Source organism: Mus musculus, chromosome 5 (assembly GCF_000001635.26).
Source record: "Mus musculus strain C57BL/6J chromosome 5, GRCm38.p6 C57BL/6J".
NCBI classification, from domain to species: domain Eukaryota; kingdom Metazoa; phylum Chordata; class Mammalia; order Rodentia; family Muridae; genus Mus; species Mus musculus.
The window spans coordinates 44,035,168-44,056,417 of NC_000071.6; the positions used below are offsets into that span (position 1 = coordinate 44,035,168).

General features: G+C 43.6%; 1 protein-coding gene across 22 annotated transcripts in view; it reads right to left on the minus strand.

The window, feature by feature from the left end:
- Positions 1-21,250, minus strand: part of Prom1 (prominin 1) — a 108,427-nt gene that overhangs the window by 41,547 nt on the left and 45,630 nt on the right. For 21 of the 22 annotated variants that reach the window (XR_001784642.1, XR_001784640.1, XR_001784643.2 and 18 more), the window contains 5 exons: positions 20,711-20,916; positions 12,331-12,451; positions 10,353-10,416; positions 9,150-9,239; positions 2,257-2,474 (listed from right to left, as the gene is read on the minus strand). Coding sequence is in view for 18 of the 22 variants with exons in the window: in XM_017320724.2 (XP_017176213.1) it covers positions 2,257-2,474; positions 9,150-9,239; positions 10,353-10,416; positions 12,331-12,451; positions 20,711-20,916 (699 nt within the window). In the remaining 4 variants the exon portion in view is untranslated. The remainder of the gene's footprint in view (positions 1-2,256; positions 2,475-9,149; positions 9,240-10,352; positions 10,417-12,330; positions 12,452-20,710; positions 20,917-21,250) is intronic. The other variant, NM_001163581.1, reaches the window with a different exon arrangement.

Sequence of the window (21,250 nt, forward strand, 5' to 3'; positions counted from 1 at the left end):
AAGACACAATTCTATCACAACACAAGATCAGGACTTGCAAAGAAGTGTCAGGAGCCATGGAGGATTTGTTTAGGCTAGCAGGTGGCCTTTCTGGAGGTGGCCCACCATTTTCACATGGACTGCGATGGATGAGTTTGATGGCAAGGTTCAAAGAGACTTCATGTCAGGATTGTTTCTTGCAGCTGATATGCCTTTCCTGTCATTATTAAATGAATATAATAATTCCCTGGGTTCCTGGAATATAATAATTCTGACTGCCTGGACAGAGAAAGGAGCGATAGCAATACATTTTTAACTTAATTCCCCGCTGCTAGGCAACAGGTGCTAATTGTTCAAGCCGGTGGTTTTTAACCACAGAATCATCAAGAAAGTTTTTAGGAATTTGTTTTAGAAGTTCTTGGCAAGGACTCAGTATAGTTAGAAAGCTAGAAGGCTAGAGACCATCAGTCTTTAAAGCTACCTCTACATCTAACTCTGTGTCCCACTTCAGCCCATTCCAAGCCAGGCAGGATACGGGAATTTTTATTAAAAACTTGACATCAGAAGACACCATGTAGAGTGGACAGGAGTAATGTTCTGTGTTCTGTGTCCTAACTTTGATGTGCACATGATGATTGATGATTGTGCTACACAAAGTGTAGAAACATATTAAACTACTTAGCTATAAAAGGGATAGGTCAGCATTTTACCACAAACTTAGTTTTCAAGAAAAGGACTGTATACGATATTGTATAACAGTATGAAGAAGCAGATAAAGCAAGTGGGACAAATTGTTGAACGTCAGTGTCCTCCTTAAGTTTAACTGTCAACTTAACATAACAAGCATCGGTCACCTGAGAAGGAAATCTCAGCTGAGGGGTTGTCTAGGTCAGATTGACCTAGAGCCTGTCAGTGGGGCATTATTTTGATTAGGAGCCTATGTGGGAGGACCCAGCCCACTGCAGGGGGCACCATTCCCTAGGCAGGCTGTATATGAAAGCTATGTAAGTAAGTAACAGCAAGCCAGCAAGTAACATTTCTTAGTGGTTTCTGCTTCAAATTCCTGCTTGAGTTCTGCCTTTATTTCCCTTAAGGGTAGACTGTGATCTGGAAGTGTAAGCCAAAGAAACCTTTTTCTCCCCTAAATTGCTTTTGGTCAGAGTGTTGTATTACAACAACAGGAAGGAAAGCAGAACACTTGGAAATGGTATCCAAAGCCATGGAAGGAGTGCCATGGATTTACAACTTTCCCACATGTGCAAAAGTCATATTAAAAAGCAATAGTTCCAGGTGTGGTAGTATATACCTGCCTTCCCAGCATTAGGCAGCTGAAGGCAGGGGGTAAAAGTTTGAGGTCTGCCTAGATTGCTTAAAAAGTTCCAGGCAGGTACGGGAATTATGAGACCCTGTCTCAAAAAGGCAAACAACAAGGAATAAAACATTATCCTCTCTAAAGATCTATTCCAAATAGCTAAAATAGGACTGACCTTTAAAAGTACATTTGATGACTCCCAAAATAATTCAGCAGATATGCAATGATAGTATATGTGAAGTCTTTAAAAAAAAATAAACTCATAAAATATGAAAGTGAGAAAAAGTATGGTAAAATGTTATTTTATATAGACAATGAATGGTAATATAACTAAATATATTAATTATAATTAATATCACAAATATGAAATTGTATGCATCTCAGATGAGGAGATAAATTTTAGAGAGTAATGGAATTGTCCACTCTAGCATATGTGGTTATTATGCCTTGTTTTGGGGTGCTTTTAGTATTTTACGTATTGGATGTGCATATGGAGGTGTGTACACATATGAGTGCAGTGCGTGTGGGGAACAGGAGAGGATAATGGAGCCCCTGGATCTGGAGTTATAGGCAGCTGTGAGCTACTCAAGTGTTGGAAACTGAGCGCAGGTCTTCAGCAAGAGCCGCAAGTGCTCCAACCTGTGGAGCCTTCTCCCACATCCCAGTGTGCCAAGTTTTAAAAACTATTTAAACATGAGCTTGTATTATGCTCTTTTTCTATCTGAACTTACCTTAATAAACCATCAAATGGCACAGAACTTTTCAACAGCCCCCTCCCCTTCATATTGTTTACTTCCGTTGCATCCATTCCAGCAAAGTGACTAAAGGTCCCGAAAAGAGTCCCAGAGCACCAGATGTTACTCCTTGCCATCCCAAGCCACTGTGCACCCGGCAGGTGCACCCAGTCTTAGCCCTGATGAGCCTCCTCTCGTTCTCCTGGCTGTGACGTGCTCACGCCCACTCACCTGACTTGAATTGAGGCTGCTCCCCAGACTGCTTAGGCTTGGTCTGATGCTATCGCAGATCTTGCTGGCTGGATCTGAGGTACAGTCACTGCTGCTGAGCGAATTCTCGATGCTGTTTCTCACAGAGCTCAGGTTGGTATTGAGCTGGGTGGCTGCATCTTGGAGACTTTTCAGGCTGCTGCTCATGTTCTGCAGGGCATCCTTGGTCTGTTTGATGGCTGTAAGAACATAGCCAGAATCAGAACTGGCCAGAAGAGTATCTCAAAAAAAAAAAAAAATTCCTGAAGATGAGTTCAGACAACTGCAAAGGACAATTGGACAGGACACACAAGAGAAACCAGAGCTCCTTGCCAGCCCCTTCACCCAGTGCATCTCCTCTCCACCAGGTCTCATTTATTAAGCAGGAGTCGAGCACAAACTCAGGAACATAATGGGGACACCCGAAGAACCACTAATTGGTCAACGAAGCAGTTTAATTCACTTAAGAATCAACTACATCTGTACACAGGCTACAAGTATTAAGAGAACAACCATTTACCAGACAGAAATGGGCAGGTGGCAGGTGAAGACCTTGAGGGAGGTCAATAAAAAGTCATTACACATACTTAGGAAAAAAGCTATCATGAAAGTTGGTGGGATGGCACACAAAGTAAAGGTGATTGCTGCTGACAAGCTGAGTTCAGTCCCTGGGATCCACATAGTAGAAGAGAATGAACTCTTATAAGCTGTCCTCTGGAGTCTAACATCTGTACCCCCACCCACTCACAAAATAAATACAGACACAGTAAATATATACATATAAAGAAGAAAACATGGCATAAGGAACCCCATTATTTTTTATTAGCCTTCAAATTTTTAAAAATTGATGAAACAATACACACTGATATGTAAATCTGAAGGGGAGGAGTTATCTAAGTAAGCCCTGAACATAAGAAATGGGGATGCAGAATTTGGAGTCTACCCTTGTTGCAGGGTTTTCCTTGTCCAATTACATTAGTGCAGAGGAGGCTTGTGATTGGACATGGAAAAGGGAGGCAGCGCTAAGAGGGCGGGGGTGGGGGGGATGTGTGTGTGTGTGTGTGTGTGTGTGTATGTCTCAGGAGAGAGAGAAAGGAAGATGGCGGTGGACATGAATCAGCGTGTCTATGACTAGCCAGCCACAGGTTGTTATGATATCATAAAGGTTAGAGTATTGGGATAATTTGTCTAATCTAGGTGGGCAGCTTTTATCATTATCAATTGGTTCTGAAATTATTGTATGGGCTTCTTGTATATTGAGAATTTATTGATATATAAATCAGATTGGTTAGCCATAATCATAAGCTTTAAGAGTTTTGATTCTACTGGGTAATTAGGTGTCAAGATGGCTGACTGTGGGGTGTGTGGGGTGTTGTGTGGTAGTGAGAGGAATTCACCCACCACCACCCCAGAGAGTTGGTGGGCAAAGAGACCACCGAGTTGAGTTCACCCAGGGGGAGACCTGTGGCCCAGTGGGGCTGGAGAGTTGGTGGGTTCATTTTTGATTATTTCTCATAACATGCCTTGCTGGGCTTTGGTCTCCCTTTGGTCTACTATTTCCTTGCTACATTCCCTTTTCTCCTTTTCTGGAATGGGAATGTATATTCTGTGCCATTGTAATGTTGGAAGCATGAAATTTGTTGGTGATTTTTTTTCTTTTCTTTTTTTAATTGTACAGTGGGTCACAGTAAAGAGATTGCTTTGAGTCTCAAAGATACTTTGGACTTTTGAACAATCTTCGGACTCTTCAAAAGAAGGGGAACATTTGAAGTTGGACTAAATGTATTTTGCTCATGGGCTTGTGGAGGCCAGGGAGTGGAAGATGGTCTGGATGAGAAACGTTCCTCAGCATTTCAGGCATTTGAAACCCTGGTTGCTGGTTAGTAAAGGGTGCTGCTTGGAAAAGCTATGCAACTTTAAGGAGGTGGATCCTTGCTGTAGGAAGTGTGTCACTAGGTCAGTAGGGTAGGTGTTGAGAGTTTGTAGTCTTACACCTCTTGGCCCTCATTTGATCCCCGCCATCATCTCTGGAACTCTAAGCTCCAATGATCTCCTCCTTAAGGTGCATTTGGTCATAGCATTTTATTACAGCAACAGAAACGTAACTGACTGACTATTTCTATATAATTAAATGAAACATCAAAACAATGAGGTAGAAGGTTTGAATTAAAGCTAGAGCAGTAAGTGAGGGTACAGTTTTAGATTCAGTCTAGCTTAGACCCAGATCCCAGCTTTCCTGCTTCCTGTGACACCATTTCCCGAAAGTCTCTGTGTCAGTTAATCATGTTAAGATGTTATGCCACTCCTGGGCATATACCCAAAAGATGCTCCAACATATAACAAGGACACATGTTCCACTATGTTCATAGCAGCCTTATTTATAATAACCAGAAGCTGAAAAGAACCCACATGTCCTTCAACAGAGGAATGGATACAGAAAATGTGGTACATTTACACAATGGAGTACTAGTCAGCTAATTAAAAACAATGAATTCATGAAATTCTTAGGCAAACGGTTGGAACTAGAAAATATCATCCTAGTGTGGTAACCCAGTCATAAAAGAAGACACGTGGTATGCACTCACTGATAAGTGGATATTAGCCCAAAAGTTCAGAATACCCAAGATACAATTCACAGACCGTATGAAGCTCAAGAAGAAGGAAGGCCAAAGTGTGGATGCTTCAGTCCTTCTTAGAAGGGGGAACAAAATATTCATGGAAGGTAGAGGGTGGGAGAGACTTTGGAGAAAGAGAGGAGGAGGAGGGGAAAAGAGGGGGGCAGGATCAGGTATGAGAGAAGACAGGGATGGTATACAGAGGGTTAGGAATTTGAACAGAGCTGTGTAGCAATGGGTGATAGCCACCAGCAAGTCCCAGATGCCAGGAAAGCAAGAGGCCCCCAGGACCCTACGGAGATGAGATTAGCCAAAATTCCCAACAAAAGGGAGGGAGAACCTATAGAGACCATATCCAGAAGTTAGGCAAGGCCCCCGGTTGGGGAATGGGGCACCCACTCATTTCCAATATTTTAACCCAGAATTTATTGTGTCCAGTCAGCAGATCACATGTCTGGGTTCTAGTCTGGAAAGGCATCTTGGAAACCTGGAAGAGAAGAGGGGCTAGGCGGCGCGAGAGATAGATGCAGCTAAGACAGTCATTCTGATCAAAGCTCAATTTTACTATTTTGACACTCAGTTATGAAGGAGGGGAAGGGGCCCGATTCCCGCCAAATAATCCTGGGGTAAGGTTGCAGGTGAACACGTGATGGCTCCCTGGAGAGCTGGGTCACTCTGATACCCTGTGGGTTTAGGCTTTGTTCTCACAGGTGGTAGGTAGGCCTCAGCTCTTAAGAGATGTGAACTAGCCTGACTAAGCTTTGAGAATCTGCTCAGAACCTGGAAGAAGCTTCCGGTGCTGGGGTGTACAACCCCTGGTCTACAATTCTATAACCTTACCCAAGTAAAAATATTTTGAAACCTGCTTTAATCTTTGCTCTTGATTTTGTTCCAACCATACCTCAATAATGTTTAAACTGTCACCAAGACCACTCGAAGTCAGCTGTGCATAGTTTCCACCCACCAAGACCCTGCCCAAGTACAGACTGTTAGATCTCAGAAAGTACACATATCCAAGAATGAGCTCAAGCCGGACCAAAGAAGGGTTTCTGACAGCTACATAAAAGCCAGCATTCCTCAGGAACTTGTGAAAGAGGTTCCCATCCCCCCAGAGCAGTCATTTCCCTTCCCTCCTGCAGAAGGCACACATGGGTCTCCATTGACATATACCTATGGTGCCTATCACCATAGCAATGTGCTGGCCTTCAGGGTCCCTCAGCCCCTACTCCTAAAGTACTTACTTGTTCATTCCAAAGTCCCTGTACTAGCATCCTGAGTCTCCTCACCGCCTCCTCTACCCTAAAACTCCAACGCCTGCCCCAGTTCATGGGCTTCTCACCCCACAGCTACTCATCCTTATAAGTCACATGATTCTTACACACACATACACTCACACACACACACACACACACACACACACGAGGGAGGGGCACCCACCCTGCTCTTTTGCTTCTTTTGGAGACAGCCCTGGCCATGTCCAGTCTACTTTCTCTCTCCGCTCTGGACTCTTACAGACACCTCTAAATATCTTCTCTCTCTTACCCACAATAAAACCTTCCCCCCTAATAATGTAGGGACCATCTTGGCAGGTTTTTTACTGTGCCCTATCATGTACAGAAACTCAAAAAAACTATTTACCACTAGGAAAGACAAGGAACGTAGGATTAAACAGAACAGAATGCAAGAGGATGACAAGAAAGCACATGTGTTGGCTTCAGTTGGCTTTATCTCATTGCTCTGTCCTTTGACTTCAGTTACTTTCACTGGAGAAACAAAGAAAGGCACGTGATACAGTGAGCTGATGGCCCAGGAAGCCTGTGTTTATTTAGTCACTGTCTAGAAACATTCTAGCTAATGAGGACCATCCTGTCATGTCCCTGGAAGGACCCAGTGATTATAAATCTATATTTTCTAAGAACTTCAAAGCATGTTATGCCCCTAAAATAACTCAGTGTCATCCCATGATCCCAGACTGCATGCATTTGAAGAAAGCAGCAAAGACCTTTCAGATCCTTAATTTCAGCTCAACTCTTAATTCTTAATTCCAGCCAATTAACAGTCCAAACCTCTTTCCCTTTGTGTGGACTGACCTGCAGCCCACATGTAATGTTCTCAGTCAACTTTTATGTTTCTGCTCTCTCTATACAGTCCATGTGCTCTAGACCCTTAGACCTTAAAAGACCCCCGGAGCTTAGCAAAACTGGCACCATGATACAAGTACTATTTGGGCCTTGGGACCCAGCTGGTGGGCTGCTAAAACAAAGTCCTAATCCATCAAAGTCCATAATTCTGGAAAGAGTCCCAAAATGTAACCTCGCTTTTTGGTTTCTGTAGTTCTGCTTCTGGCTAACTGTTCTTGCTAACTGAGGATTTGGTTTTTTTGTACCTAAATGCTCTCTCTGAGAAAGGTTTGGGACTACACTCAGGTGTCAAACATCCAGTGTGGTCGGCAGCTGGCTAATGAAGACTTTCCATTGGCTTGAACCCATGTCCAAGTGGTCTTCTCTACCTCATAACACATGAGGAAAAAAAAATCACATTACTGGAATGGCTCACTGAGCAGATGTGACGACACATTCCTGGCCACAGTAGAGACTTAACTTACTCAAGCTGGCCTTAAAATGAGCTTTAATAATATGAGAAGCACAAAGAAAATACAATGTGGGAAGAGGGCTGAGAGACATCTCAGTGCTGCTGCTGCTACAGAAGACCTGGGTTTGGTTCCTGGTTCCCTACAATGGAGGTTTCCTCTAACTACAGATGGAAGGGGACCTAATGTCCTCTTCTGATCTCTCCACACATCAAACACATATATGGTGCATATATGTATTCATGCAGGCAAAAACATTCAGACAGAGAAAATTAATGAAAAAAAGAAAAGGGTCTTAAAGGTAGGATACTGTTTGGAAATTAGTATTATCTTTTCTAGAAGAGGAAAAGCAGCTGGCACAGTAGCTCCAGGGTAATGGTGCTGGCTGTACAGGTCTGACAAAGTAAGTTCCATCCCTGGGACTCTCTCAAAGGAAAAGGGAGGGAACCAGCCTCACGAAGTTCACTTCTGAGTGCTACATGTGATGAGTGGTGTACATGCGTGCGTGGTCACATACACAATATTAATAAATAATGTTATCAAGAAGAGGAGAAGAAGCCGGACAGTGGTGGCACATGCCTTTAATCCCAGCACTTGGGAAGAAGAGGCAGGTGGATTCTGAGTTCGAGGCCAGCCTGGTCTACAAAGTGAGTTCCAGGACAACCAGGGCTATGCAGAGAAACCCTGTCTCAAAAAACCAAAAAGAAAAAAAGAAAAGAAAAAGAAGCTAGAGATGAACATCATTCACCCCAGGAAATGACATTGGAGTGAGAAGAGCAGAGGCAAGCAAAGGAAAATGGGAGAGAGGGAGGGAGGGAAGAAAGAGAGGGGGGAGAGAGGGAGAGGGAGGACAGGGGAGAGGGAGAGGGAGGGAGGGGGAGAGAGAGAGAGAGAGAAAGAGAGAGAGAGGGGGAAGGAAGGAAGGAAGGAAGGAAGGAAGAAAGAAAGAAAGAAAGAAAGAAAGAAAGAAAGAAAGAAAGAAAGAAAGAAAGAGAGAGAGAGAGAGAGAGATTGACTTAGTTCCTGGGTTTCTAGCCTACAAAGGAAATGGTTGGGGATGGACAGAATTGATATCTGAAGATTTCAAAAGGCACCCCCTTTAATTAATTACTTAACCCATTTTTGTTTTTTGATTCAAGATTCTACATAACTCCTATGTAGCCCAGGCTGGCCTCAAAGTCATGGTTTCCCTGACTTTCTAATGCCAAGGTTACAGAATTGCTACCACACCCAACACATCAACAGATGTTTTGTTGAAAGTCCAGATAGTAAATGACTTATAAGCTTCGTGGGTCTAATCTTCTCAGAAACCAAAAACTTTGCCACTTCAGCACAAAACCAGCCATCAACCATACATAAGCATGTGCACACAACTGTGTTCTAATAAAACTTTATTTACATAAACAAGTAGCCAACCCCTAACAAATTGCGTCACTATTACCTCAAATGGCTTTGTTTTTCCAGTACCATAGGTTTAGCACAAGTTTTTTTTTTTAAAAAAAAAATACACATCCTGAGGCAGCTCTTGTCTTTTTGCCAGACCTTTTTGCACGGCCAGATTATATTTCTCATCCCTACCCACCGGAACACATGCAAGTCAAAGTGAGTGACCCTGGGAAGCCAGGAAGCCAGGGTGGGCTATTCTTGGTCACCTTTGCCACCATGCTTACCTGTCGCCATGGCCTTAATCTCTTCGAGGACAGGAGTTACTTTGGGTTTTAGTTGGTCCTTTATTCTGCCTCCCAGCACGGAGCCGATGCCTGGATTCAAAGCAAAGGCGTTCATGAGGCCAGGGCTGCTTCTCCTTCAGCTCTCACGAGCTCTCCTCACACCCCAGGAGTCTACCACTGTCTCCAGCTCTGCATCTCCACTGGGATTTCTCCACTGCAATCCCACTTACATTTGGGAGCAGGTACTGCTTGCTGGGGGTAAACTGTCCTGTGCACTGCAGGATGGGAGAAGCAGCCTCTGCCTTGGCCCACAGATATCAGTACCACTGCCCCTCCCCACTCCTTCCCATAAATGCTGACAAATGTCACCTGGTTCGTGAACTCAAACGAGAGGTGGCCCAGCAAAGAATGGTGCCAGACTGTTTCTAAAGCCCATTTAATGAGGCTTTAGCAAGGCTGAACATCCTCTTCTGCATGAAAAACGACGAAAGGAAAGGCTTGGCAATAAACAACATAAAATTGTGTTTGTTTGGTTGTTATTGTTGCTGCTGCTGTTATTATTATTATTATTACTAGTACTATTACTAGTACTATTATTATTTGAGGCAGTGCTTCTTTGCGTAGCCCTGGCTGTCCTGGAACTAACTCTGTATAGTAGGCTGGCCTTGAACTCACAAAGATATATCTGACTCTCCCTTTCAAGTTCTGGGATTAAAGGTGTACACCACCACTACCTGGCCCTGCAAAGTAAAATTTTAAAACAGAAACCTAAGTCCCTATGCTTGTGAAACTGAAGTTAAACATTGAGTGCCTTTTTTATGCGGATGAGTGTTTGCCTGTGTATATGTCTGGGTACCACATGTATGCCTGCTATCCTTGAGGAAAGCAGAAGGCATTGGATATCCTAGAACTGAAGTTATAGATGGTTGTGAGCCTCCATGTGGGTACTGAGAAAAAAAACATAGGTTCTCTACAAGAGCAACAAGATCTATGCACCACAAAGCCATCTCTCTCGTCCCTAAAAGTTGGATTTGAACCATCCAATGTCCAGTGGTAAACACACAGTAGTTCTACAGCTCGTCCCGTCTTCCTCCTACCTTTAGTTGCTTCCTCTTTTGGTCTGTGCTTTATAGGAGGGAGGCAGCTAAGGCATCTTCTGAGCCTTAACAACAAAAGTGCAAACCATCTTTTATTGCTACTCACCATCCAGGTCTGAGAATGCCTTGTTCTTGGTGTTGGTGTACTGCTCCACTACATAGTCAATTTGCTGGAAAAGAAAGTTACATGGCATCTGCCCTTTGAGGTGCAAAGTCATTATACAAAGATAGCATTTAAGACTTAAGATTAAAATATATATATATTAACTCTGAGCACTTTGAAAAAGAAATAGCTAAGAGGTGGTGAACGCTCATCTGGTACTCCCACGTTTTACCGCCTATTACAAACTTATCTCTTGTGCTTACTTATTATAAACTTACTAGCTGTGGCCATGTCTTATGTCTCACGGTTCTGTGGACCAGCTAGACGGCTCATGGTGAGGACTGAATGCATGATCAGAGGTGGGTCTGTCTCTCTCCATACGTTCTTGCATCTTCTTAGTGACCAGCCTGGGTATCTTCCCAAGATATCCTTAGGATCACCATCAAGGAGAGGCTGATAGGTACTCGATGCAAGGCTCCTAGATGTTTCCGACTAGCCCAAGGTCATGTCCACTGTGCTCTTCTGGTCATAAACAGGTCACAGAGACAGCCCAGACTCAAGAAACAATGAACAAGAAGACCTTCTAAAGTTTTGATGCGTGAGTCCACGATATTGACTATTCCTGAGTGGTCTTAAGGAGTACTTATCTTCTTATCTATGGTGGCCTGCTTCTCTGCGAGGCTGGGTTAACATTCTTCTAGGGTTGCCAACCTTCCCAGGGAACACAACTCAGAGTTTAAATTTTCATTTCCCTGATTACCAGACGTGAAACGTCTTGTTCTGTTTGGAGACAGCTATATTCTGTCTGTCAGTTGCCTGTTCAATTATCTGTAAAACTTCTGTTTGTTAGAGGTCTTCGCATATGTCCAACCAGGTTAAGTTTCCCCAAAGCCCGAGGAATTTACTCTCTTTATAAAAGGATGAGAGACAGCCTAGTATTCAGGGGCACTGTTGTTACTTTTGGCATTGGGGGGGGGCGGGGGGGTTCTGTGGAATCTTTAAGATGTCACATGACAAGCATGAGCTTTTGTTTACATGGTGGGAGAAAGGTAGTTCTACCAGTGCGACCTGCAAAGCCAGGCAGGGTTAAGCTCTCTATTCTCCCCCTCCCAAATGCCTCTGCCTTTTACTTCCAGCTTCTTGACACACTTGATGCACAGCATTTTAAGGACAGAGTCAACTCAGAAGGCCACACCTTGTTCAAGGATCCATGGTTTTGGGGAGACTCCCCACCAATGCCAATACCCATGAGCTTCACACGCTTAGGCCGGTTCCTGCTCAGGTACTTTCCAAGTCATATTCTGTATCGGCGATACATCAACACACTCCTCGGATGAGGACAAAACAGGCTTGCCCATCACTGCCTTCAGCCATTCTGTTTGCTGTCTTCCAAAGTGACATGGTGTGTGCGTGTGTGTGTGTGTGTGTGTGTGTGTGTGTGTGTGTGTGTGTGTTAGAGAGATGTGTGTGTATGTATGTGTGTGTGTGAGAGAGAGAGAAGAAAGTCCTTCCTAAATAGACTGACACACCTACACAGATAATAATAATCAGGTGTGCATAAAGCTAGTGAATTCTATCTTAATAGTAGCTATGTAAATGATAAGGGGTTAACTATACGCACCAAACAAAGGCAAGAGCATCCATCCAACAATGTCAACAACAACAAACAAACAAAAAACAAAGCAACCCACAGTGAGACACTTAAAATTGTTAGGTACTTGTATATGTGCAGTGATTTTTGTTATGCCTAAATAAAATAGAGCAAAATAAGACACCTATATCTTAAAGCTATGGAAACCACATTTCCATGCTTTTTGAACTCTCTGGTTATGTTTCTTCATCTGCATCATTAAAGGGCAATGGCTTTCCACGTGGGTTCACTGACTTGTTAAAAGGCTTGGCTGTGCTGCTAAACGCACACACAGGTACTCAGAGCAGCTCACACAAAGCGCCATGGAATGCGCAGGCTGTAGGTTTTTACCTTTGGTGTTTCAGTCAGGAGTGTTTGAAAGTCTCTGAAATTGCTCTTTGCCAGTTTCTGGGTCCCTTTGATCCGAGTCCTGGTCTGCTGGTTAGCCACAAAGCCATATATAATGCCAAGGCTGTAGGGAAAGAGAAAAGTGTTGGCTAGGATCCAATATCCTCAGCAGCACAGGAGCCGACGAACGGCCACCTCCACCACCTTCCACTACAACCTACCTACTAAGACCACCATTGCACACCACCAAAACACAAAACAGGACTAAGGCTCTGAAGACACATCTCTGTTTAGGATGGAGTACTGTGTTATGGCTCTCATAAATGAACAGTGTTCACAACAAATGCTGGAAGGACAGTGACAAAGGCATAGGCTGTGTTAGGTGTTTGAGTGTGTGTTTGTGTGTGTGTGTGTCTGTGTGTATGTGCTCACACATACATGCATGCACCTTGTGGGTATATCCTCTTACACCCACACAAACATTATCACGCACCTTAGCTACCGTCATAGAAGAGGGAAATAACAAAATGGGAAGAGGGACTTGGGATGTCTGGTGTTTCTTCATTTAATTGTTAGTTTCTGTGTTGTCCAGATTGAAAAGAAATAAGGTATTTCAGCATTAAAGCACTGTGGGAAGACTTAATGTCATTTCCCTTTTGCTGGGGTAAAATACACCCACAGCGATTTCCTCCCACATGACACCAGGCTATGTCAAGATGACAACTTGAAGTGAACACACCACACATATGAAGTACAAAATCCACCCAAACGGTGGTGCTAGAAATGTCCTGGTTCTCTTGCTGAGGGTTGTATTTTCCTCAGGGAAATTCTTGAATATGTACTTATGAAGAAAATACTTTTCTCTACATAAAATACACATCATAAGGGATTCCAAACGCCTTCACATAGTCACCTTGCAGGAAAGACTAGCCTATGTGGAAATTAAAACCTTCTTCCTCACTTATCTCAAAAGACTGAATTTAAGGGTACTAAAAGCGCTTGTGCTCATTAGCCACTATCAATCTCTTGGTTTGAGTTATACAAATTGGTTCATTTGTTGAGGGCCTCTGAACCTTAGAATTTTATCGGCTGCAGGAGTAAAGGCTCAGCCAGGCATGGTAGCACACACCCATTATCCCGACACTTGGAAGAGCAAAGTGAGAAGACCTCAGAGCTCCGGACTAACCTGAGCTGCACAAAGAGACCTTGTCTCAAAATTAAAACAAACCCCTCAAGGCAGGGGAGCTAAAACCCAAACTACTTTTCAATCTGACCACTAGAGGGCAGCAAGGAATTAATAAATAGCACAACCCGTTTTACCCACAGACAGAAAAGACCAAAACTGTTATTTTTGTATCCAGTGTACAATGTGCATATGCTTTAAGAACAGGTTAGCAAGTACCAAATAAATCCTGGGGAAACAACATGGAACAGCCTATCAAGTTACCAAGCAATCTCCGTACCAGTGGGATAACAGGCATCCTGCCTTTTTGCATTGAAAAAATCCCATGTCACCAAAAACAAAACAACAACAAAAAAACCCAAACAAACAAACAAATGAACAACAACAACAACAAAATCCAAGTCCCAGGACATATATTCACTCTGTTTAAGAGTACTGCTCCATGGGGCTGGAGAGATGGCTCAACAGGAAGAAAGTTTTCACAACTGTTCTTCCAGAGAACCCAAGTTTAGTTCATAGCACCTGAGGGGCTGCTTACAACCAACTGTATTGCCAGCTTTGGGGCAGCCAATGCCTCTGGCTTTCAAGGGCATCCACATTCCAGTGCTCATATCCCCCCCTCCCCCCCAGACACATACACACATGGACACATAATCACAGATACACACATATAAACAAATAATCACACATAGCCACAGACACAGACACATAGTAAAAAAAAAAAAAATTCTAAACAAATAAAAAGTACTGTTGCATCTGGAGGAGTGCTTAGTTCGTATGTGGTTTCTCGTTCTTAAAACTTGTCTTCCTGTGACAATAATACACAGTTCCTCTCGGGCTGCCAGTGACACTAACATGCCTATGTGGCACATGACATTGAACAGTACTTAACTCAGCCTAGTGAGCTATGGTGGAATTAGGAGAGCCAGAACATGTGACTTGGACCTGGTTCCTCATCCCCACTCCGCCTCCCACCACCTCCCCACTCCCCATCCCCCCACTTCACCCCCCAGCCCCCAGCCCCACTAACTCCGTGAAGACCTTTCTTTCTATCTGAGCTTCAGCCAGCTTGGAGCCAGGGCAGCTTGGAGCTGATATTATAAACCAGCTGGAATCCACCCTAGGATGTATAAACACTGCTCATATTGCAAAGGAGAAGGGCTTGGGGGATGTCCACAAATTCCCTGGGAACTTGTTTATTCTAAAGCTTGAGTCCCATCTTAGTGCAACCTCAGAAAATGAAGACAAAACGTCCTGTACCCTTTGAACTGCCATATGACCCACTACTCTCTGTCCTACACTTATGAAGCAGACAGTGTACCTCAGTTATATTCATTACTGGTGAGCAAGACACCCTAATCCTAAGCTAGGTTAGTGACTCGATGATTTTAGAGTTATGTGCAAGGCACACATGCACACACACACACACACACACACAAACAAGAACTGAAACCTGGTAATATACCAGGGTCTTTATTTAACTAAGCCAGGTTCAAATATTTGGGTTGTGACAAGTTAGAATCACCCCTAAGTAGAGCTGGTATCCACCCTGGGGAATCAGACTTTCTCTCCCTGCATGCTACAAATGATCTCAGTCATTCCTTCTACCAAGCAACAGACCCATTTGGTCATGGAATAAGTCAAAGTGGACCAGGAAGTTCACCACTTCCTATTGACCTTTTCCTGTCCATCCCCATGAAAGGAGCTCCGCCACAGGAATCTGTGATGTCGTGTGTCGCAATGCCTGCCGAGGTTTACTCTTAGTTATACCTAAGTTCAATGCCCCTAAAAGGAGGTCGTAACCTCCTCCCCGTCAACTTTGCCTTATGTGGCCTGTCCTCATTCCTGAACGCTTGAAGGTTTGTTCTAAACTTGATCTGCTGACACTTGCTGTGTGCTCAGCGTAGATGTCAGAAACTGCCCTTGTCCTTTATTCTATATGACTTTACTCACAAGAAAGTCACTCAGATCAACGAACTGCCGTACAACCTTTCAGAAAATATCCTTTCCAAACCTTTCAACTGTCAAGAACGCAGTTCTAGAAAGCCCGGCTAGAGACGATCAAAATCATGCTATCAATAACTTTAACAACAACAACAACAACAACAACAACAAAGTCTGTGCTAAACAGAGTTCTGCAAATGATCTCAACAACTTTCCAAGCAAATTTCCAGTGTAAATGTTTATGTTTGGGTTAAAAAAATGACAACTCCAAGGGCTGGGAAGACTGCTTGGCAGTTAGCAAGGATGCCTTTCCAGAGGACCCAGGTTCAAATCCCAACACCCACATGGTCACTCTGTGATTCCAGTTCCTGAGGATATGGCCTTTGCAGGCATCAGGCATGCACAAAATGCAGACACATGAATATAAAACACCCAACGGTGAGAACAACAACAACAACAATGTTTAAAATAACAAGTTCAAAAGCCCTCATGGTCAGAAAGAAAGAGAGGAAACAGGGTGGCCTGAGACCTGGAAGATGGCAGGTGGCTGGCAGAACATTTTCTCTGTAGTTCTCCAAAGTAACGCCGCAAAGGAACTTCCCAGCAAACACCTGTAAACTGAGTTCTTACATAAACCTCCCAATGAGCAAATACTAGCAACTGATAAAGACTTTACTGTGTTGACCAATGCTAGTTTCTAGTTATGAGCTCTAACTTAAACCTTTCATTTAAACTAAATAGAGAATGAATGCCTCTATTTGCCATCGAGCTAGACACTCGCTGTTATTCATTGTACTTTAAAGCAAATATTAGAGCCACATAAATTATTTTTTCTTCATTGTAACAGATACCAGTCAATGCCTAGGGCATGAAGACACTGAGAAAAGAATGACCCAAGGCAAACAAGCCATAAAACATCAATGCATGCCCCGTCAGTGGAACCAGATGTAACTCTCCTTAAACTACCAAATAGGTGCTTTGGTGAGGTAGAGTAAAATGTCTTCAGATTCTGCGCAGAAGACAGGAACTTTTATTCCTAGGATAAATGGCATTATGAATTGTTTGTATACTGTGGAAAATAATCTCACACACTTACAAATATAGACTTAAGAGCTTTTAAAGAGGGAGGGGGAGGGCAGATGTGGGATGGGGTGGTGGTGGAAGTGGGATATCATTTGAGATGTAAACAAATGGAATGATTAATAATAATATATAAATAAATTTATAAAAGAAAATATATGTATATACAAACACATATATGCATGTAACAACAAGTAATGAAAAAAAAGGTATGAATTTGAAAGAGAGAAAGAAGGGGTAAATGAGAGGGTTTAGAGGGAAGAAAGGTGAGAAGTAAGATTATGTCAAAAATTAAAAAAAATTTTTTTAAATAAAAAAAAGAGCTTTATAGGCCAAATCTTTAGAAAATGAAGCAATTTTTTCCCCGTCTACAGCCTTCATGAAATTGGCCAGTGAAAAGCCAAACAGATGCTTTTAGCGAGCAGTCACGGAGCTCTTCCTTCTTAAAAGTTACTTATTGAAATTTTAAACAGCCAGATCTCTTGTTCCCATTAACAAAGACTCAAGATACTCTGGCGGGATACATTCTGATCTGTTTTCTTGAGATGCTCTGCCCTCCAAACCAGGGGGTGGTCCGCACATCCTATGCTTAGATAAATGTAGAAGCTTTAGTTCTCCAGGGTAATTGTTACCAAAGCTGACTTCCGATGCTCTCCAGAAACTTCCCAAAACTCAAGGCATGGATGGGTTTAGGCTATTCTTTTCTTTCTAGATTCATCTTTACCTTTATTTGCGTGCATGGTTGTGTGTCTGTGTATGGGTGCATGCAATTGAGTCCAGTGCTCACAGAGTCCGGGAAAGAGTGTTGGGTCCCTGGGGCTAGAGTTACAAGTGGTTGGGAGCTGCCCAGGGAGTGCTTGGACTGCACTTGTGTCCCCTGCAAGAGCAGCAAGCCCTCTAAAACACTAAGCTGTCTTCTCAGCCTTCTTTTCTCTTACATAGCCTTTGGGACACTGACAAATGTAGTTGTTGACAAGTGTGAAGACAAGTTCTTTTTTTTTTTTTTTCTTTCTGAGGAAGTTACATCTGCTGACCCAGCCAAAGGAGTGGGAATGCAATCCTCTGCAGACAGACAGAAGGCAGAACCATGTGGCCAGGTCCCAAGGTTCTCTCTCACATTCTAGAGCTGCCTTTAGGGAAAGCTCAAAGGCAGCGTGACCTCCTAACCTCCTGATTTGAGCCTAGTTCTTAAAGTCTAGGGTATGTAGATGAAAAACATACAAGTCAAATCTGTGGGCGAAGGAAACCCGCATCTCCAGCTTCCTGGAAACACTAGGGAACCCCTGTAGAGTCTGAAGGGTCTTTAGGCTATAACTCGCATTCCTTTGCTAACTTGCCCTCCCCCTTCCCATACTGCCCTGCTGAGTCTAGTCATTCCTGAGAAGGCTTCAAAGGGAAGTAGGGAGAGAGACAGACACTTCAGGAATTACCAGGGAAAGAAGAGATTTGAATTGTTTGCGACAGACAGAGCAGAAAGGTCAGAGATGGAGAACATATGTCCACACTTTGAGTTCAAGTGAGAAAGGAACGAATAAGCAGAAGTGCAGGAAGTTAAGGGCACACGAATCCGGGTCCTGTGTGTGCACATACTAACTAATACTTGGTTAATACTAACTAATACTTGGTTAATGTTTATACTTCTATTATTTTCAGGTAAGCCCTGTCTTTGATCCAGCTGTCACTTCTCTGGGACAAGAGGCACTGAATTGCTTTTGTTGGTGATGGGGAGTCTTTGTTGGTCACGTTTATATCAATACAATAGGTAACCCAGGCCTGCACTAGTAACTCAGGGGTCAAGCAGCTGAGCACCGTCCAGCTCCCCAGAGACCTTCACTTTCTTTACCAGGGACAGCCATTGGCTTCGTCAGTCACTGCACATAATTTTTTTTTTTGGTCAAATATTAAAAGGTGTTTTTCCAAGTGTGGTGGCACATGCCTTTGATCCCAGCACTTTGGAGGCAGAGGCAGGTGGATTTCTGTGAGTTTGAGACCAGCCTGTTCTACAGAGTGAGTTGCAGAATAGCCAGGCTATGTAGAGAAACACTGTCTCAAAGGCAAACAAATGAACAAAGTGTGCTCCCTTTATTGCTTTATCAGATCTGCACATTTCTTTTTCTTGTCATCTTTCTTGGAGGTAGCTCTAGATCGGTGGAATCTTTGGTAGGTATATCTATAAGCCATGCGTCCTGGTCAAGCCTTTAATAATGACCCCCCACTTAAGCACTTCCTCTGGGTTTGGACCCAGAACTTCAATTGTAGGACTTAACTTTGCTTTGTGCTTAAAGTCCCAATTAGTATGGTTAGACTTAAACCATCTTGCAGCTGCTGAGCCAGTGTGGTGGTTTCAGAAAGCAGAGTAGAGGGCTCACCGCTGAGCCTTGTCGTGACTGTAGCCATCAGGTTCAGCACTGTGCACATGACACTTCATTTCTTTTAGTGTAGGAAATGCTCACTGAGGTCAGGCAAGATGGCTCAGTGGGTAAAGGGACTTACTGCCAAGCTTAATGATCAGAGTTCAATCCCCAGATCAGGCATGATGAAGTTAGAGAAGAGACCCTTTCAGGAGTTGCCCCCTGACCTCACTATGTATGCACTCTGTATGTATCTATGTATCCTACCCAACCCTTGGGAGCAAGCACATTTGCCACACACACAATAAATTAAAATAATTATAAAAAAATCTAAAAAGGCATAAGCATAGGAGAGCTGTGTCACAATAAGGGGGGCTCTTGGGGGACAGTCTTCAGCTGGGAAATAGATGTAGCTCCTACAAAACAGCACCGTCTTACAGGCATGCATGTTTCTGATCTGCCATCAGCTGGAAACTTTTATCAACAGCGGGAATTACACATGAATATCCTTGGCTTATGAAGGAATTCTCTAGACTTCACAAGCCGGGGCAAATGGCACACTCAAGAAGAGCAGGTATCAAAATGACTAGGAAGTTCTTTATGTTCAACAATCTTTACAAATTCACAGAGGTCATGGATTCAACTAGCGAACAGAGGCTCTCCTTCCTGCTTCTGCTCAAGCTGTGAGCCTCCACAGAGGTGTCAGAGGAAGGAGGTAAACGCTTTCAGCCATTAAGTTTGCCTGGGGATGGAGACCTGGCTCAGTGGGTAAAAGGGCTTGCCACATAAGCGGAAAGACTTGAACTCAAATCCTAGGACCTTTGTGGCAAACATCTGTAACCTCAGCATGCCTACTGGGCATGGGAGGAGAGGACAAGAGAATCCCTGGAAGCTTGAAGCAGCTAACCTAGAGTTCTCTCAGGGAAAAAAAAACCCAAAGAGGCCTTGCCTTAAGAAACGGGGAAGATGAGGAGTTACTGCCAAGGTTGTCCTGTGACCTCATAGAAGCCATGGCATATGCATACCTGAATTCACACATTCCTGTGTTCCTGGGGGGGGGGGGGGGGCGCATGCACGCGCGCACACACACACACACACACACACACACACACATACACACAACTTATCAGGACATCTACAAGAGGAAAAACTGCCAAAAGGACCTCTCAGGGAGTAAGACAGGACAACTTCCAGACTATGCTATTATTTAGTTGACAGTGGCACCCTTGTGAGTCACTTCCACTGTCCCTTTCTGTTTTGTTTCACTTTAGCTGGGTGTGCTGGGGCATGCCTCTTATCCCAGGACTTGGAAATCAAAATAGGCACACTATTAGATGGCACACTATTAGATGTTCAGGTCCAGCCAGGACTTTTGCAGTCCTTACTAAGTTCAAGGTCAACCGATACTCTATAGTGGGATACTGTCTCCAAAAAAAAAGAGGCTGGGTGTAGTGATACATGCCTTTAATTCCAACACTTTGGGAGGCAGATACAGCTGGATCTCTGCGAGTTCAAGACCAGACTGGTGTGTGTGTGTGTATATATATATATGTGTGTGTGTGTGTGTGTGTGTGTGTGTGTGTGTGTGTGTGTATGTATATAGTGAGTTCCAGGATAGCCAAGTCTACATTGTGAACTCTGGACAGAAGAAAAATGAAAGAAGAAGAAAGATGCAGGAGGAGGGAGGAAAAAAGAAGAAAGACAAAAGAAGAAAGGAGAGGAGGAGGAGGAAGAAATAAAACAAACTCATGGATAAAAGCAGACATCCCCCAATCTCCCTGCAACACCCTAATGGCAGCTGCCTGCGGTTGGAGACTTGACTTGCCTCATGAGCAGACAAATCACCAGGAGGGAGAGGCCCAAGCACTTCCTCCTGCATGGCGCATTCTGCTTCTGCCGCTGGTGCATCTCTCCGCCGCATTTGTTGCAGCAACGGCACATACAAAAGAAGCAGCCCACCAGAGGCATGAGGATAATGAACAGCAGTCCCAGGATGGCGCAGATAAGGACTCCGATCTCATAGAGGGCAATCTGCAACGCAAAGGAAAAGCACAGCATATGTCACGTCACACAAAACAGGAAGAAGATTCCACAGGTGGTAGCTATTGTGAGGACCCCAGTATGCACTCAGTTAAGGACTTTTCCATTTAGAAACTCTCTGTTGAAGAAAGTAGAGTCCTGAATTACCAGAATGCTGGCCAAGAGTTTCATATTCCTTTCAATTACCTGGAAGTTACCCTAAGAGCAAGGTCAAGTGGGAAATGGTTTACTTTCAATTCCAAGGGCATTTTGTTTTCCAGATGGCTTAAAAAAAAAAAAAAAAGCTCTGCATAGAGAGTCGTACATACACAGGGTGCTTTACACC